Raw genomic sequence first — 20,015 nt, forward strand, 5'->3', positions numbered from 1 at the left:
AGTAAGCATTTTTTGAGTGAGTGCACATGGGCACTCCACTCTGACTCAAGGTGTAAAGTAGAAGAGGGGATTGGAGCTTATGCATACACAGACTGGAATACAACTTGTCCAAATTTAGCATAGTCTCGAGTCCTGAGTGATGGCATAATGGGATGGGAAAGTGTGCACCGAAGACCAGACTGCTGCTCTACCACTGTCTTGGATAAGGACTTGCACGAAAAATGACAATGAGGCCTCTTGCAAACTTGTAGAATATGCCGTTATTTTGCTCAGTGGAGAAATGCCAGCCAAATCAGAATATACATGAATACTGGAAGCTATCCACAATAAAATTATTTGTGAAGAGACTGGGAGACCTTTCATCCTGACTGCAATAGCCATGAATAGTTGGGTTGACTAACGGAACTTTTTAGTCCTGTCTAGAACACGAGAGCTCTTCAAACATCTAGGGCCGATTTGCCTGGTACTGAAGTTAGGCTTACTCACAGGTAATTGCAAGGATGGCCTTGGAGCAGTGTTCCCGCTAATTTTTCCCTACACATGTGCGGAAAGAATTTAGTTATGTGCACCAATATGGAGGTGATGTGTGATGCAACCTCCATATTGGTGCACATAAAATTCATGTGGCAGGGATGGGACTAACGGGTTTGGAGTGTGGAAGGTGGCTCAGGGCTGGGGTGCAGGGGGTGATGACTCTGCTGCGGGTGCGGGCTGGGGTGAGGGGTTTGGGGTGCAGACTGCTCCAGGGCTACGGCAAGGGGGGGGCTCCCCCCCCCGCAGCAGCACGTAGTCTTCGGGGAGAGGCACCTCTCCCCACCATGGCAGCTCCAGGGTTGGGGCCATGGGATAGATGCCTCTCCCCCGGCCGCGTCAGGTCCAGGGGTGGGCTGGGGCGCCTCTTCTCCATCCTCTGCAGGTCTGGGGGCAGGGGCCAGGGGAGGGTAACTTCTCTCCCATGGTCCATGGCAGGTCTGGGGGAGGATCGCCTCTCCCCAGGCTGTGGCAGGTCTGTCCACAGTCCAGGCCGGCCAGTGACAGTCCACCGTTTCGGGCTCTAGACCCCAGGGGAGCACAAAGCAGACAACCCCTCACCAGCAGCCCGGAGGAGCAACAGCAAATCTGGGCTCTTTTCTACCTCCCCCACTCCCACAGGCAGCCAGCAGATGCGGAGAGGAGCCCTCAGCCAACTGGCTGAGAGGAGTGGAGGGGTGGAGCAGAGAGAAGTGCTGGGGCTGGTGGGCCCATAGGAGCGCAGAGGAGATGTCCAGAAAGGAACCAGCGCTGTGGCCGCTGGGCCACAGCACAAGTGGAGTGCCAGGCTGGGCTGGGCCACCACAGCAGGTCTGGGGCTGGGGGAGAGGCATCTCTCCCAGCCACAGCCCTGAGCGCCTGCACGGTGCTTCATAGGCTGCTTCACATCCACACAGCTTAGAGGGAACTTAGCTCTCGAGTCTTTTTAAAAAATTGGTGTCATATTAGGTATCCTCCAGTTATCTGGTAGAGAAACAGCTTCAAATCACAGGTTACATGCCACAGTCCTGAGATGCAACCTGGCGTGATGGATTATGTATATGCATGAGGCCATATGCCCCAGGAACCTTATACAGTTTTGCACTGTTGTGATTGGATGAGCCTTGAGATCTCCAACAAGAGATCAAATTGTTTGGAACCTTGTGTCTAGAAGGAAAGCCCTGGCTTGAGCAGAATCCAGAACTGCTCCTATAAACTCCATCCTCTGAACTGGAGAAAGGATAGATTTCTATGTTGATCAGCACACCCAGAGCTTTGAAAAGTTGACTGGATGAGATCTACACTGGACAGTACCTGAGCCCCGGACTCACTTCTGACTAGCCAATTGTCCATGTAAGAGTAGACTTCTACTTCTAGCACATAGGTACCACCATCATGCATTTTATGAAAACCCGAGGAGTTGCTGACAGGCTGAAAGACAGCTCAGTGAACTGGTATTAAGAGTGCTTCACTACGAATCTGACATTTTCTGTGACCTTGATAAATTGTCTCATGAAAGTAGGTGTTTTTTACACGGAGGGCAGCATACCACTCTCCAAGGAGGGAATGATGGAAGCTAGGGGGACCATGTAAAATTTATTGGTCTGAGACCTCTTTGCTTTCAGAATGAGGAAACAACAGGAATAAAACTGCGGAATCTACTTTATGGCTCCTACTCGAAAGAGAAAATGAACCTCCTGGAGAAGGAGCTCCTCATGAGAGTAATCTCTGAAGAGGGACTGTGAAGGAGGAACATAAAGAAATTAGAGGCTATATCCCACTTCCACAGTGTTTAAGACCCAACATCCGAGTAATCTAGGACCAAGCATGGAGGAAGTGGGCAAGGTGGTTTGTGAATTTAACGGGAGACTGAATCTGACTTCCTGGAAACTGGCATGCTGTCCTTGACCAACCTATCAAAATACCATTTTAGCACACACCCCCGGTATGACTAGATGGAGCATTGATGCAGAAGCAGGAGGAGGAAGTGGTCTGCACCCTAGAGTCCTTCAAATCATGGAGTTTAGAGTCTGTTTATTCTGAAAAAAATGAAGACTTTTCAAAGGACAAGTCTTGTGTTGTTTATTGGCCCTCTTCCAGAAGACCTGAGCTCCTGGCATGGAAACTACAGAAGCCATGGTCCTAGCAGCAGAGTCCATTGCATCTAGTCCAGATTTCAGCAAAGCTGACGCTAAAATATCAGTAAGGTAGTGGGAGGACTCCTTAACCACTCTCCTTCACCTGGATCCCCAAACCTGAGGTCACCCTCTTCAATAGCTCTTGGTGAGCTTTATAACCTTTGGGAGGGGGTGAGATGCCATCTGAGGAAGTGGCCTCATCATGAGAGGATGAAGAAACTAGCACAGGCTGAGGCTGCTGCTCCTCGTCCGCTAGCTGTCCAGCAGGGTCCTCCTGAACTGCCTTTGTCCACTCACCACTGGGCCTACTACTGGACTCAGGAACAGGTGACAACAGGAATAGGAACTCAGGAACAGGTTAGTCAACTTCCCACACCTCCAATTCAGAGGAGGGTGAATCACCCTGTGCTGACCGGGGGTGTGTGTGTTGCTCCCAACAGTGATGCATCAGTAAAGCGTGTAGAGCAGCCAACACTGCAGGCTTACCCTTTGTTGGTACTGATGGGTGTGAAGACTGAGGCTCACGGTACGGAGAATTCTGCACCAATAATATACTTGCACCCTTCTGTCTGCTGGTACCAGAAGCATGGTCTCCTGCACTGCAGGGTATACCAGTACTGATAGGCTCACAAGACCTCTCACTGCCACAAACGTATTCTGTGTAGGGGGTACTGAGATGTTTTCTGAATGCTGTGGTACCGCAGGCGCAGAAGACGTCTGTTGGGGCCCCACACGCCACGGTACCTGCCTTGATACCAGAATTAATGGCATGGGTTTTGGTACAACTAGTGAAGAAGAATGCTTGGATTTCAGCTGCACTCTGCTCTCCTCCCCATGCCCAGATGATTTTAGTGCCAGTAACCTTCTTCTCTTGGTAGTCTCTTCAGATCTCTCATGTGTCTTCATACACAGTGGGGAGGGTGGGCGGTTCAGGGTCACAGACAGCATAGGAGGTGCATTTCTCCCCAACGCCAAAGCACTTGGTGCAGAGTCCAAATATCTAGGCTCTGACGGAGGTCTCAGGGAATAACTGGTAGACGCATCACTAACTGAGTAAGGTATGGGAACCATGTTTGTCTTGGGAACTATGAGAACTATTTACATAACCTTTGCTCTTTCTTTTCTTATCTTGAGCAGGACCTTTGATATGAGAGGAACTGAACGAAAGACATAAGGAGACCCGTATTATAGTGAAAGAGAAAAGTGTCTGAGAATGATGAGCAGAACTGGAGAACTGGGAACATTTCTTGTTTTTGACCTTGGAAAATAAGTCTCTTTCTGGGACACCTCAATGCAGAAACATGTTGTGAAGAACAGGGTCCATTTCTCATTTGTGCATCTGCAAAAATTTCCTGCTGAGGGTGTCTGCTCTCGTGTATTCTTGGAAGGTAGGCAGCTGGCATGCTGATGCTGTGCCAAACACATCAATTCCACAGTTTCACTGCCTTGGCACAATGGGATGGTGATCTTGTTCCTCCCTAGAGATTTATGTAAAACATACATGCTACGTTGTCTGTCAATCTTTATGTTTGCCTTTGATCAACGATACCAAATGTGAACAGGCATTCCTAATCACTCTGATAGGTTGATATGCAGTGTTGATTCCAAGGGGGACCATTTACCTTGAACCGTAGAGATTGTCTAGATGAGTGCCTCAGCGCAGTAAAGATGCATCTGTTGTCAGTATCAATATTGGAGGTTGTGGAGTGAAGGAAACCCCTATGCAGACATTCTGTGGAACTTGCCACCATTCGAGAGTTTTTGACTGTCGAGGGCATTGACAGCAGTTTGTTTAGTCTGTCTCTGGTGCATATACTGCTTTAAGCCATGCACGAAGGCAACGCATGTGGAGTCTTGTGTCACTTATTACAAAGGTGCCTGCCACCATGTACCCCAGTAGTTGTAGGCAATTTCTGGCTGAGGTCTGAGGGCTGGCCTGGATTGCGTTAAGACAGGTAAAGCGTTGAACCTTTATAGTGGGAGGAAGGCTTTGGCCCTTCACGGTATCTAGATAGGAGCCTATGAATCCTAGATATTGTACTGAGTCACAGTTGATTTTTGAACATTCAATTTTTAGTCCCAGCTGCATGAATATATTTATAGTATTTTATGTGGCCGATAGGGCATAAAAGGATCATGCCATGAGTAGGCACTGGCAATGGATATCACAATTCCTAGTGTGCAAAGATGTGCTGCTACCACTGACAGGATCTTTGAGAACATCCTTGGTGCAGATGATAGGCCGAATGGAAGTACCTTGTAGTGAAAATGGTCTTGACCCAAGGTGAATCTCAGAAACCTACTGTGGAATTTTCCTGCCAGTCGTCTTTCTAGTCCTTGTCATCTGGTGTCGATTTATGTGGTGCTGTGTGCCATGTTCATTTACAGCATCTACCACAAGAGAATTTGGGTGTGGATGGGAAAATAAAGTCCACACCTTTAGAGGGGATGTCATTTTTTTTTTTTTAAATCAGCCCTTTCACATGTGAGCAGTATTGTGGCTGGTGTTTGCCAGATGGTTTTGGCTGGGTCTAGTAGGGCCTTGTTGATAGAAAGGGCAATATCAGCTAACGAGGATGTATGCAGGTTGTCAAGCAGCTTGCGTTGTGATTCCTTCCCTTCTTCGAGGGGGGATCTGAAGTGAGTCTGCTCTTGGTGAGTTCCTGAAACTATTTGACATCATCTACCATGGTTGGTGGTGGAGGTATAATGGCTTCATCTGGAGATGATGAGGAGATGTTTGTTGCTGGAGTAATCTTCTCCAGTCTGCTTCCTGGTGCTCAAAAGTTCCTCTTCCAAAAAAAGATCCGGGGGTCTAGAAAGAGAAACTGAGGGAGATTGTCTCACATCAGGATAGAGGAAAACTCTCGAGATTCTAGAGAAGGTCCGGGGCCGGGGGTCGTCCCGGGCTCACTACACCCAGCCCTGACCCCCCCGCGAGGACTCCCCCCCGGGCGGGCTGGCCATGGGGGTCCCGGGCAGGGGGGGGGGGCCAGGGGCAGGGGAGGGGGGCCCGGGGGCAAGAGAAGCCAGGAGAGCGCGGCCGAGGCTCCCTCGGCCCGCCTCCCCGCCGCCTCGCTCGCCCGCTCGCCGCGAGCCCGCGCCGAGCCTCGCCCCGAGCCCCGGGCCCGGCGGGGGCGCCGGCGCTCCGCGCGAGCAGCCAGCCCCCGCCCCTGAGCTCACGGAGGAGCCGCGGAGGCGGGTCTACCGGCGGGGCCGACGGGCCGCCGGGGGGGGGCCGCCGGGGAGGGCGGGGGGGGGGGGGGGGGGGGGGGGGGGGCGGGGGGCGGGGGGGGCGGGGGGGCGGCGACGGGCGGCGGGGGGGGGGGGGGGGGCCGGGGCCGGGGGGGGGGGGGGGGGGCGGGCGGGGGGGGGGGCCGGGGGGGGCGGCCGCCGCCGCCGCCCGCGCGCCCGGGGCGGGCGGGGCGGCCTCCGGCCGGGCCGCCTCCCGCCCCGCCCCCCGGCCCCCGTCTCCTCTCTGGGGCCGCCGGGCCGCCGCTCCGCTCCCGCCGCATGCTGCGGAGGTCCGCCGCTCCTCCGGGACTCCGGTGGACCTCCGCAGGCATTACTGCGCTGGCTGGTCGCGGCTAGCTGCTTAGCTGGGCCCGCATGAGGCACCGGTCCCTGGTCCTGAAAAGGTTGGGGACCCCTGTTCTAGAGAACTGGTATCTATAGGTTGCCCATGGGACCCAGTACAGTCACTGGGGTGGTGAGAAGGGCATGGGTGCCCATACCAAGTGGATAGGCCTTGTCTGCCATATTGATACTTTTCAGAGTAGCAGCCATGTATCCACAAAAAGAACAGGAGTACTTGTAGCACCTTAGTCTCTAAGGTGCCACAAGTACTCCTGTTCGTATTGATACTGTGGCTCTGTGACCATTTCTAGGTGACTGGTCCCTTGACATTATCCTGTGGAGCTTTGCACTGAGACTGAATATGTACCATAGTCATCCACCTCTTCTTCATTAGATAGAGGTGGAGCAGACAAGGAGGCTGATGGCAAATTGTCTTGGTACCACGGGGAATTCAGGGGATCAAAATGTAGTCGGTACTGAGGTCATGCCAGCACCAACTAACGGGGATTCAGGTGTTTCTGAAACCAATAGATCTTTGGAGAAATGGAATTCTTGTGATACCATGGTAGCAATCAGTAACATTAAAGTCTGCAGAAAGGAGATCATTGTTGTCAAGGGAGTCAACCGTACCTTTAATCTTCTGTGGTTTGATAAGTGGGCAGAAGAAGTTGCTCTAGTCTTTTGTGTAGTGGAGATGCTTGGTACCAAGGCTCTCCTTGACTCCAGCAGTGTCATTTTAGAGGAGCTAGTGTGCTCTCTATCACTCCTCTCCTCTGATGGTACAGACGTCCCCATGCCTTTCAGGTCTTTAGGCTTACTGGCAGTACCTGTACCTGAGGAGCCTATAGCTTCATGGGTATCCAGTAAAAGTTCGGTTGATAATGAGGTGGACAATTTTGCCAGGGATCTTTTTCCTGGTCAATTCTTTAGTCTGGGGACTTGTAGCTCTCTTTTTTGAGGTTTTTTGAGAATCACCAGATTTCCTCTTTGAGGCCACCTGAGTGTGATGTCCTGAGGGCACCAATGGGTGTGTTGGGAACTATCGTTCTGCGGCGGTCCAAGTGAACTTTCCATCATGAGGAATCTGATATTCAGTTCACGTTTTTTTCCTACTCTTGATTTTAATTTCAGGCAGAAAGTACACTTCTGTGGTACCAGACACTCTCTGAGGCAACGAATGCCATGTGAATGACTGTTACTGACCGGAATAGCTTCTGTGCAGGAGAGAGAGCATTTAAACCCATGGGAACCAGCCATGCCCCTTTTCGGGTTTCACTTCCCAAATGGGAAGAGATGACAAACATCAGTTATGGACAGGGAGATAATTTTGAAACCCCATCCTCCCAAAAAAAATTTAAAGGAAAAAGGATAGTATTAATATAATGTAAACTCTACTAGTTATAGTATCTAATGGAAATATAGTTCAGAAATAAATTCTCACTTGGACTCTGCTAATGCTTCATTTCAGGCCAAAAGTGGTTGAGAAGGAACTCAGGGTGGATGACCCAGGCAGCACTAGATAGCCTTGAGACAGAACATGAGACAGGGAGAGCGCATATGCAGGACAACCGGGCACTGCTATCTAAAATCTACAATCTGAGGAATGTGGATACACCTATAGTGGAGCACCCATACTGACACTACTCAAAGATGGCCCAAACTTTCAAACTGAAAAGTTCCATATTCCAGCAGAGAACATGTAAAGAATTCAATCCTAAATGATCATTTTGGAAAATGGTGGGAAAACGAGGGTTATAAAGAGAAAGTTTTACCACCTTCGCTATAGTAAGCATGACCAGTGCTGGCTATTAAGATGATGTATTGAACAGTGCCCCTCAAGGAGTGTTGAAGATTGCTAGTTGTTTCAAAGTCTGGATCAAGGTTTGTCAAGCTATTTAAAATTTCTTAAAATTATAAGTGTCATAACACAATGTATGAAAGTCTAGTTACTAGGATAGTTTTGCAGTATAATATATTGACATATTGTAAATGCCAAGATTTTATTTACAAGGTAAAGTGTGCATGTTTACAAAATATTGGAAAAATGCTGAAGCCACAAGACTTGTGTGCTGGAAAATATAATCTCAAAATAAACTGAACGAGTACCATAATGAAGAGCCTAGACTAGGATTAGTACTTTTGTTTATATACAATCTATATTTAAAATTATATCTTTATACATTCTAAATTTATTATCTTATTTATAAAACATTCTCTTACTGATCAATTCACTAGAGAGCATAAAGTCATACAACTCTGGGAATCAATTATCCTGAAGTCTGCAGCTAAAATGTCCACAGCTCCACCTAGGGTTTCTATGGAGCAAATAGCAAAATGTGTTTTAGCTCTTCATTCAAGGAAAAATTTAAAGGATGACCCCACCACCAGAAGGAAATAGGACACAAGCATTATGAAAACCCAAAAGTTGTTAGTTTGACTCCAGAAAACTAGAGCCAAAAGTATTTATATACAATATACAAAAAAAGATGGTTTACATTTGAAGCCTATCATCATTAGTTCAAGTTTGCCTATAGGAAGCTGCAGTACAGAAAACCGTTTTAGATTATTGTACCAACAGGTTTTCAGTAGTTGTCACAAGTTGTTTCAGAAAACAATTCATGATTCTGGCCACCTGATTCTATATTTTAACATTACTTTGAAAACACTATAAAGAACACAATGGCTACATTAAAAAAAAAGTAATATTCCCTTTGCTGTGCTGAGCAATCCACAAGTATTTTAAAGTAAAATTTCTCAATGTGCTCAGTTCGATTTTAAGTAGATTAGCAATGTGTTTTATACATAACAAAATAAAAAAAAGCATAGCTTGAAAGTCATTTAAATCTCTTCCCTTAAGATCTAAACACTATCTGATCCATCTTTCAACAATGAGAGCTGCAACTGAAGCAATCACATCTGATGGGTTACTTTCACTGAATTTTATTCCTCTAAGTTGTGGAATTCAGGAAAAATGAGACATTCAAAATGAAAATTAAAATACTTTATCAGCAGGATTTCATAAACTTGGCATGCTATACCATGTTTCAGGTCTTCCATTCCCAGTCATTCTTTTTTCAGAAAGCATCTAACTTCTACTTAATCTATTGCAAAATATGAATGAGTTTCCAAATTTCACATCTGGAGATCAAACTGAGTATATGGACTTGCCCTTCTCACTTGTTTAAAGTCTTTGTAAGAAACCCAACAGAGAATAGTTTTTTGAAACTTTCTTTTACTGTTACAATGAAAAACTGTCACTTAAAGTTTGGACCACCACTTTAGCTTAAACAAATAATTAATAACTTTGGACACTTTTTTAATTGCATGGCGATTTCATTTAATACAAATAAAAGTACGTCAACTTACCAAATGCAGGCTGTACTTCAGGAACAGTCTTTACACTAGTGAAAGAGGGAGTACTAGAAATACCACTGCTTCCATTCGACAGCCCTCCTAAAGGCTTCATTTCTGTACCATTACCAAATCCAGTGAAGCCACCACCTCCTTTTCCAGAAGGTAAAACAAAACCTTTAAACCCTTTAAAAGCTCCTCCATTGTCAGACTGAAATAAAATTAAAAAATACAACCAGTTACATACACCTCACCCACAAAAATTCTATCAAACACTACTGCAAAACAGTCCCCCTGCCCCCACCCCAAAAAAAAAAAAGAATGGTACCGAATCCCTACAAAAACAAAACAAAACAAAAAAAACCCCAAGTACTATGTTTCTGTAGTTTACTACATTTGACAAATAAAAATAATTTTCTAGCCACTCTATTTACAGAAATCAGACATCAATTTCCTTCCAGTTCATACATGCTTTGTTTTCAACAAATGTTTATAATTACTGTACTTTGGCTCAGGCAACTGACAATATATGAGTACAAAGGTACATAACTAAGCTTAGCAGAATTCTATATTTTTTTATTTCAACAGATACCTGTTTAGTTTTAAGCATTTTAAAAATCTATTTAAATTTTCACAGTTGTCAGAAATTGGGGAACAGGGAGGTCAGACAATTATTTAGTGACAGTAGACGCTGATTCAAAAATTTAGAGCTCTATAACTATTAAAACACAAATTGCCAGCATATATATATAAAATATACAAAATAAATATCCTTAAATCAAACTATGTTTTCAAGCAACATTTTCCTTACTTTGCCTATCTGTAAATTGAGTATTACTAACAGAAATACATTTGCGTTGGTGCGTGCATATGGTGAAACAGACATTTATCAACATTTACCAATAAAAATCTAATCCTTCCAAGCCGATACATATATATATATATACACACACCTCACATTACAACTAACGAAATGGTCAGAATAGGAAGACCCATTTGAGAACAAAATCTGCAGGACTAGTAATGAATGAGTAGGAAAATGCCCTATTTTAAGAAGCACATGTTGTACAGTATGTGGAAATCAGGCAGGAAGACATGGTGTTAGTAATTAAACATTGTACTAGCATTGTTGATAAACACAATTTGATCTACTCCCACAGCAAGAATGTATCTTGCATTAAAGAACCATTAATAACTTGCTTTGCTGAACACATGGAAACCTATAACTACATGATAATTTCAGATAAAAACATAGAAAATGTATTTCCCACACATATACCTTCTGCCTGTTTCCAGAAAAGTTCTCCAGAATATTTTAATATTGGCAAAATTCAATGTATTTTTTCCTCTAACCTCAGCCTCATAAATGGATGAATGTTTTGGCTGAAATTTCAGGATGGCAAATTTCAACCCAAATGGTTAAAAGATTAACAAAATTATAGCAATTGAAAATAGGGTATTTCAGGAAATGTCTGGTAACTTTAATAATAGGCAAGTCTAGCAGCCCTCCTCTAACACTAAGTTATTGTTAAAATCTCCAAAATGTTCCCACTGTTGGAAAACTGAAGCTATTCAAATGCTTGGTTTCCTTTTGTCTTTAGAAATGCTAGTTAGTTTTCTATAGTGCAAATTCAAAATGTTTTAAAGAACTTTCACCCTTCTTTGACCATGGCATTTGTACTGTCTATATCCCACTCCACCCTTACCATTGCTATGTGGACAGTTACTGAAAATATCTTCTGCAGCAAACATGGATTCCTGTATTTGAACAGTGTCCACTATAGTACCCTTAAAAAAAGCTTGCGATACAAGTTAAATTATAGGGGGAAATGTACAATAATAATAAATAGAGCACAGGCGGCACATTTTTCAGTATTAAAGATTGAGAGTCTAACTATATTAGTCTTAAATGTTAGAGTTACCTCAAACCCAACATTTCTGCGCTTTGCTTTCTTAATAGCTCTGTTCTTCAGGACTTCTTCACTAGCCACAGAGAAAGTTCCCACCTGTAGGAAAAGTACAAACTGTGGAATGCCTGGTGATGGTCTGAACATGCAGGGTCAATACACCCTGGAAAGACACCTACTAGTGGTATTAGTCTTCTGCATACCAGCAGTTGTAAAAACATAAGAATGGCCATACTGGGTCAGACCAATGGTCCATCTAGCTCAATATCGTGTCTTCTAACAGTGGCCAATGCCATGTATTTTAGAGGGGAAAAAACAGGCAATCGTTGAATGACTTATTTCCTGTCATTCACTCCCAGCTTCAGTAAAAACTACTACTACCAACAATAAGATACATTGCCAAACACCCAGAGGTCAAAACTTTACACATGAAAAGTGGAGAATAAAATGGATAAAGAAAAGGGAAAGAAGTGTGTTTTTAATAGTGGAAAAGGAACACTGATTTTATGAGCATTTATCTTATGAATGCCTAGTAATATGAACAATTTTTCTGCTGTCCAAGTCATCTTTCTGCTGCCAAATGTGATATCAATCCTTCAGCTGACATTCAAGCAACCGTACAGATTTGAAGAGCCCGAGTGATTTGGCAGCAAAGAGATGCAGTTCCCTAAAATAGAGAAATACATTTCTCTGAAAGAAAAGAATCAGGCATGCTGTATAACATTTGTCATCACTCATTATGTACCATATAGCTACTCTTTGATTTCATTTTTATTATGGCAAATTAATGACTTCAGAAATTCACCTTTTTGAGAACAGAGGTTACACAATATTGATGCTGAAGAAGTAAATCCCAAATCATTAGCAGCTGCCTGCACTACTACTCTTGTGACCTTAATTTTGGCCTTGGCCTGTTAGATATAGATGGTGCAGTCATAAGTCATCACCAATCTTCTGCAAGCTGTTGCATTTATAAGGCAAAACCTGACCACCACCACAGAATAAATGGAGGACTTTAATACAATTTGTTTTAAAAATGTATTGGTAACTTTAGATTTCTCTCATTTTCCACTAGCCTAAGTTTTTACATTTTGAGTACTGTATAAGCTAGTATAACCAAGCAAAGTGTTCCAAGTTAAATAACACAAAACATGTAATTCTGAGGTTGACCCATATAAAAGCTAAGTGTGATTCGAACAGAAGTTCTGTACTTGGCTTTATCTATGAAGCCTCAGTAATGGCATAGCAACTCAGTGACTTCTATCTGTATCTCAAGCAGTAAAAGCAACAGTCCCTACCAAACTTGGATAAGTATTGTAAAAGCTCTCTTACTCCACATGCATCTTAAGAGCTCAAAACCCTTAAGCATTCTAACAAATTCACAAGTCTGGGTTCCCTCTGTAAATTTAACATCCTCTACTCTGTGGAAAAGGACTTGGGCTTCTGAGGAGGCTAGTTCCCTTTCTGTAATTCTAGCGACATAGCTAGAGGGCTGATCAGATTAAGATCCCAGGATTTCTTAAAGTATTTTTTTCAGCTTACATGGCACACAGAAGACCAAAATTCAGCCTTTTTTTAGTGTGATCTATCAGCTCCAGGAGGCCTTGTTCCTTTTATCATGACTGAATACAGTCTTCTCCAAGACCAAAAGGAAAGTGAAATAGCTAGTGAACCCCATAACCTACATGTATCAGTCCTATTTGAACCCAAGTGTAATTTAGGAACTGTATGATACTATTAAAAAGTAGCCTCTGAAAAGGACTTAAATCAGGACATGTGAACTACTATTTTGTGTTCTGCCCTAAAGAAGTTAGAAAAAAAAGGAGATTTTGTTACCCCAACATGAATTCATTTTAAGCTGTAAATTAATAAGCCATTTGAACTGTTCATTTTCTTTTTCAACAGTTATAGCAAACAATTAACTTAATTGCAAAATACATTGGGGGGGGGGGGGAAGACACTATGATAGGATATATATCCCATCCTAACATTGAAAGGGTTAAATGTGGGTCTGCAAGAACAATTAACTGACTTGGCTGCAGCTGGAGGATGGGCCAGCCCTAATCAAAGATAAATCCCAGTTCTGAGATGAGATGAGTAGTTAGTATAAAAAGAGGAAGTCTGGAGTAGGAGGTGGCAGCTGCAGTCACTGTTTAGGACGGGGAGTCAAGGAAGAAGGCAAGGGGGAGAGTTGGGATCCTCTCAAGTAGAGAAATCTGACAGGAGACCAGGAGAGAGACAGATAATACTGGGTGGTGGAGCAGGCTCCAATGGTGAGGAATCCTGACAAAAGGGCAGGATCTGGAATTCCAGGGAGTGTACTCTTTGAGGTGTTCAGTGAAGAAACAGAGCAAGGGGAACATAAAAGAAACATGAATGGTCAAGTCCCTGGAGCGTGAATTTGGTTTAAGTTTATATTTCTGGTTGAGGATTTACTGGAGGATTCCAGGGGAGAGCCCTGAGAGTCCTGGCCCTGACAGAAGGGTGAACTAAGTGAGAGACCAGCTGACATGCTCCAGTATAAGCAGGACAGCAGCAGCAAGGAATCAAAAGGAACAGATTTTGCCTGCTAGTTACAGGGTCTGTGAACTGGAACCCAATGTAGTGTGAGGGCCAGGGTTCCCCTAACAACTACTGTGGAAGTTGGTGTGTGAAGCCCCTGAGAAAGGCATATGAGAGAAGGACATGAGGACCACAGGACCCATAGTTGAGAGCTGAAGATCCTTTTTTAAGGACACTGGACTGTAATTTGTTGTACTCATACCCCAGAAGAAGTGAGACTAAAATATGACATGGCTGGAGGGCCGAGCCACAAGAAGAGACCACGGCAGGGCTGCAGCAACTGTTGGCAAGGGGCATTGGATGAGGAAAGAGCTGCTATGCGTGGCTACAAAAGGGCACACCAGTGGTGAGTCAACCCTTTTATTACTCAGTAATTTTTCCAGCTTGATCTTTTATTTCTTGAGCTTTATCCAGTTTTACAGAATTAGTGTACATCTCTCACACATACTTGTTCTATATCTCATGGAAAAGACTCACTGTTGGCTTTGTCACAGGCATTTTATTATCTTGCTAGGAAATGCAAAAAAGTCCTTTACCTCCTCAGTTTCATCCTCCTGATCCCAATTTCTGTCAGTCAACTCCTTCTCTGCAATTCTCTTTGCCATTTTTCCACACCTGTGTAAGAATTTCAGTAATCAGCAATTTGTATTAAAAGTGTCAAACTGACTGTAAAAGGAACCAAAAGTTAGTTAGAAGGATCTTCAATTTGTATTAATAAAAACAACAATGGGAAATTTGAAGTTTTATACCAAAGGCATGTAAAACTAGAAATCTGAATGAAGACTTAAGCACACTGAAGCCTCAACTTACAGCATGTCACATCAGAGAAGATGCATAATAGTTACTATTTGACACTGTTTAATCAATATTGCTATGACCATGCTGCTTTGCAAATCATATGTTCTTATACACGAAAAAGCAGTTTCGTTGCATCTAAAATATATACTGTAGTAGACCTGCAGAATTTTTGGCTAAATGTAAAATCTACTGACGAGTCAAGACTAAATATGTTGCCCTTTTGAAACCAAATTACGGAAACATTATTTAGGAAGTTGGGAAACTTGCACTTTGCTTCAAATGCCAAACTGTAGCATAGGGCAGGATGACACTTCGAGTGACTTCTGAAATGTACTGGGAGGGGGAAATTGACTATTCATATTTGTCACTCTAATGATCATTTTACTGGTCATCTCTGCAACGCAAGAACCTTGTAACGTTTGCCAGGCATCTAACAACGGAAAGCTTCTGCACTCCAGTTTAGCACAATGTTCTGAAAATGTATGTATAATCAAGGCTATACATTTAACTATTTTGCCCATATCGTATGTTAGCAAAAATGTTTGTAGATTTAACCACAAACCAAAAAAAATGCTCTAGAAATTTATGTAAGCATTTTTTGTACAGAAAGGAGGGTTGTTGTCCCGGTCTCCCCCTCTAGCCCCCCGCACCAATATTAGAGATAGGAGTCATTCTTACAATATCATACGACCTCAACAATGGAACCACAAGTTCAGAAGAGACTTAATATATTAATACCAGTTATTTCTTTTTGTAAACAATCCAGTGCTTAAGTTATCAAGAAGCTTCAAAAAAAGTAAAAAGTTCCAGCATCATTACAACACAGTTCAGTGAACTATGATTCTAGATTCTCTTCTTTAGTTTGAATCTATTAAATTTTATTTGGAGAGTTAGTTTTGAGATTTAAACCAGTGTTTAGAACAGCTTCTAAAAGGAATTAATTTAGTTAGGGCTGAAACTGATGTAAGAGGAGTTAAATTCTGAGATTGGTAAAATGATCTAAGATCTTGGTTAGTTAAAACTCATTTTAAATATGTAGAATTGGAAGGCTCAGATTTAACAATCATTAAGTTTGAGATATGTTGCCGGTAAGAACTTATACATTTAACGCAGTGTTTGTTTGGAGCAAAGCTTTAAAGTATCCTTTAACTCAACATCTTGGCTAAGACCTGTTGCAAGAGGGATAGCTCAGTGGTTTGAGCACTGACCTACTAAACCCAGGGTTGACAGTTCAATCCCTGAGGAGACCACTTAGGGATCTGGGGCAAAAATCAGTACTTGGTCCTGCTAGTGAAGGCTGGGGGCTGGACTCAATGACCTTTCGAGGTCCCTTCCAGTTCTAGGAGATAGGTATATCTCCAATTATTATTAAATAAAAAGCTTTCTGCTAATCTCAAATTCAATTTCAATACCACAAAATGATTCAACATCATAGTAAACTGAGCACTTTCTACAATTAAATCAAATTGTTTAATTTCTATAAGACAATTAGTGTAAGAAAAGGTTCTTAAGTTTTTCATATTGAAAAGGAACAGGATGTTATTTTGTAGAGTTTCAGTCAACTTTTCACCCTGCAAAAATAAGTGAGGCTAAGTGATAACGAAATCAATGCACTACTGCAATTCACCAACATCAAAACTACCTTGCTTTTGATAAGGTGATACTGGGGCTTGACCTCTTCAACAGCAGGTATAAATTTTAGTGCTTCCTGAAAGAAACGCTAAGTAGATAGTGGGTTTAAAAAAAAAATAATAAAAAATGATGGGTTCAGTATTTCTCACTAATCCCTAAAGCAGAAAATAAAATGAGATGCTTCCTGATGTCTTAAAACAATTATACCATATTCCTATCCTACCATATCACATCCAGAGACTACGCTATAGGCCGGTCTACACTACAGAGTTAGGTCAACACAAAGCAGCTTACATCATCCTAACTATGTAAGTGTCTACTCTAAAATTCCACTCCCGCCAACATAATTGCTGCTATTATGACTTAATAACTCCACCTCCACGAGAGCCTCAGTGCTGACATAGTTAAGTCGAGGCAGTTTAAGCGTGGACCCTGTGTTGCTTACATCAACCATTAATAGCTTTCAGAAGCTGCCGCACACTGACAATACAGCCAGTACAAATGCTCCTGGTGAGGACAAGGAGTGTAGGGTGGACAAGCAAAAGCCATTTAATTACTGCAGCAGCTGTATACAGACATAACTTTGGTCTACATAATTTTGTAGCGTAGACATGCCCTATGTAATGACCTACATGGTTTAGTCAGTCAATACCATGTTTACAGTCTACTGTGAACCATGAAACGGTACTTCTGTAAGAATTACTCTAGAAATACAAATAATAAAGTTCTGTCAAGTGTCATGTTAATTGTTTCTCCATGAACCGTTTTGCAAAAAAAAAAAAATACCTAAATTAAGTAACGGGGATGAGTAAATCAAGTAACAGAAATGATTTGGTACAAGAGTAGGGGAGATTCATCTTGAGACATGATAGGTGACTGCAGTCCATATCCTACCCCCAATTATAAGCACAAATATAACAGGAATAACACAGCCTGAGCCCTATGGCTTTTGAACCCCAAAGCTGGGCTGTATAGTGTCACCACACCACTCAGGGACCTTGGTACTTACTAATGATTCTGAAGAATCCAAAGGCGGGGGGGGGGGGGGGAAAGCGAGATCACAGATCCAGTGACCCTTCAGAAGCAAGAGACAGGTTGCCACAGCAGCAAAAAATCAGCTGCTCTCTGAATCAGAGGTTAAGAGTGATAAACTTAGGTCTGAAACACCCTGTATGTTACCCACAAAGGCAAATTCTTTGGGTTTTAGGAAACTGCAATGAGTTCACCATGTGCCCACAAAACTGAAACTTCTCCCCTGGAATCCACACATTGGAGCCCGTAGGCTGGTTAAAGTGAATAAGGGGACAGTTTGTCATGAAAGCCCCTCAGTCTCCATCTATAAGAAAGAGGGAAAATGCCAACTGGTCTGGGCCTCAAGCTCCTCCAATCACCCTCTTGTTTACACAACTCCTCTATTTCAGTAAAGGAGCAGGAAAAAAAGGATGCCCTATTAAAGCAGAGTTTATCTGTATCCATCTGTTGTCTCCTGTCTTATACTTAGGGCATTGTTGCAATTGTGCCTCTGCAGCGCTTTAGTGGGGACACTACCTATACCAATAGAAGGGGTTCTCTTGTCAGCATAGGTAATCCACCTCCCAAAAATACAGTAGCTAGATTGGCAGAGCAGAAGAATTCTTCCATTGACCTAGTGCTGTCTACTCAGGTTGGCTTAACTATATTTTTTTCCCCCACACTCCTGACCAATGTAGTTAAACCAATCTAATTTTCTAGCGTTGACCAGGCCTTAGATTGTGAACTCTTTAGGTAAGTGACATTATCCCCCCGTCCCATGTCTAGACAGCAAGCAGCCCAGTGGGATTCTGGTCCATAACTAGGGCTACTAGGCACTAGATAATACTAATTAACAATATCAAAATCCTAAACAGGCTGTTTCACAAGTTAGAAAACAACATAAGACCACTCTACCCTAAAACCTATGTGTATATATACAGTGGCCAACCGTGCAGCTCTTGGCACAAACTCTAGTGGGAGCAAGGCAGAGCAGTATGAGAGGCACAGGAGGAAAAAAAAATTGGTTTTATTTTTAAAATATAGGTGTGTATTAAATTAAGTACACAAACCTATTAATGTAATTCTAAATTTGTCTCCTTTATTTTACATCAGGAAAAGCAAAGGTTAAGGCTATCTCAGCAAAGTTAACATTAGCATTTCATATACTACAATATAGCATAAGCAGACTCAAACTAGAAAATTAAATGCAAAAAACTGATAGTCCAGTATTAGTGCTGCAGTTTAGTTTATTAGGAGTCTGTTTTATTATATGTATTTAATGTAATGTGCACAGGAAGTAAAATTCATGCAAGTTAATGTTATTAGAACCAATCTTCTTTTGGGCACTGAATCTTTGTTTAATATGTCCCACTTATCTATGCCAAGGGCCCGTGACCATGTGTAAACTCAAGATTTAAAGTGGAGGGATTTTTTTTTAGTAGTTGAGCCAAATATTTCCAAAATGAAAAACTAAATGGATCGGTCTCAGACTGTATCCAAACTAAGCTATTGGGATGCAGCATTGCCAAACCCAAATGCTCAAAAACCATGAACTAGGCCTCAAAAAACCACAGATTGACTTAAAAAATCATGTTTTAAAAAAACAACAACACGCAATTGGACTTTATTATTTGCCTTCCTGTCTCTCAGCATTTCTAGGGTGCAGTTTTTAAAGATGTTCTCCGCAACCAGGAGGGCTAGAAAGCTAGCAGCAGATTCTCCCCTGGTCACGTCTCTGTAGGAGGACCCTTCCCAGGGGCACTGTGAGACTCTCAATACAAATCGCAGTGGGAGTCAGCCACCCTGGGCCGGGGAGTTTTAGGCCCTGCCGGGAGTGAGCGGGGGAAGGGGTGAAACACGCTGCTGAGATAACACCGTCTCCGCGCGCACAGCAAGTGCGATCCCTGCCGCCCAGCCCCAGCCCTTCCCTCAGACACGGGCGGAGAAGATGGGGGAGGGGGTCGCGCTGCCTTCCACCCCAGCGGGCAGCACCGCCCCGGGAAGCCGAGCGGGGGAGACGGGAGAGCCGCGCAGTGCCGCCGCCGCCGGGCCGGTACCTGTCTCGCCGCTTCCCTTTCACTCCAGTCAGGCGGGGCCGGCGGATGCGGGGCCGAGGCGCTGGCTGCGGGGAGGAAGCGGAGTCTGGTTCGCAGGGCGCCTGGGCCACGAGCGCGCTCACGCCACCCTCCGGCGCAGGAAGTCCCCTCTGCGGTCCAGTCAGGGCCTTGCCCCCACTCTGCTTCTCGCGGCCGCGGCCATTTTCTTGTACCCCTCTAAATCATTCACACGGGAAACCGTCGGTAACCGCAGCGACCCCGACTCCCACGCGCATGCGCACTCACCCAGCCGGAGCCCGGCTGACTGGCGGGCAGCGCACAGGCCGGACAAGCGGCGCAAACGCTGTAAAGAAGAGGGCGGAGATTCCGGAGAGTGACTCGCGCCCGACGGTTGGAATGCCGGTCGCGTGCCTCCGAGAGCCAATACCCAGGGCTGCTCCTGACTCATCCCACTAACGGCCTGCGCCGGTTGG

At 43.9% G+C, this 20,015-nt stretch overlaps 1 protein-coding gene across 6 annotated transcripts in view; it reads right to left on the reverse strand.

The window, feature by feature from the left end:
* NUP50 (nucleoporin 50) overlaps window positions 1-20,015 on the reverse strand; it is a 34,264-nt gene extending 14,249 nt beyond the window's left edge. For 4 of the 6 annotated variants that reach the window (XM_039541579.1, XM_039541568.1, XM_039541562.1 and 1 more), the window contains exons 1-4: window positions 19,543-19,821; window positions 14,581-14,659; window positions 11,498-11,581; window positions 9,591-9,786 (exon numbers count right to left, since the gene is read on the reverse strand). In XM_039541579.1, coding sequence (XP_039397513.1) covers window positions 9,591-9,786; window positions 11,498-11,581; window positions 14,581-14,649 — 349 coding nt within the window. In that variant the 5' untranslated portion in view covers window positions 14,650-14,659; window positions 19,543-19,821. The other 2 variants (XM_039541548.1, XM_039541558.1) reach the window with 2 other exon arrangements.

The sequence above is a fragment of the Mauremys reevesii genome, linkage group 1 (assembly GCF_016161935.1).
Source record: "Mauremys reevesii isolate NIE-2019 linkage group 1, ASM1616193v1, whole genome shotgun sequence".
In the NCBI taxonomy this organism is placed as follows: domain Eukaryota; kingdom Metazoa; phylum Chordata; order Testudines; family Geoemydidae; genus Mauremys; species Mauremys reevesii.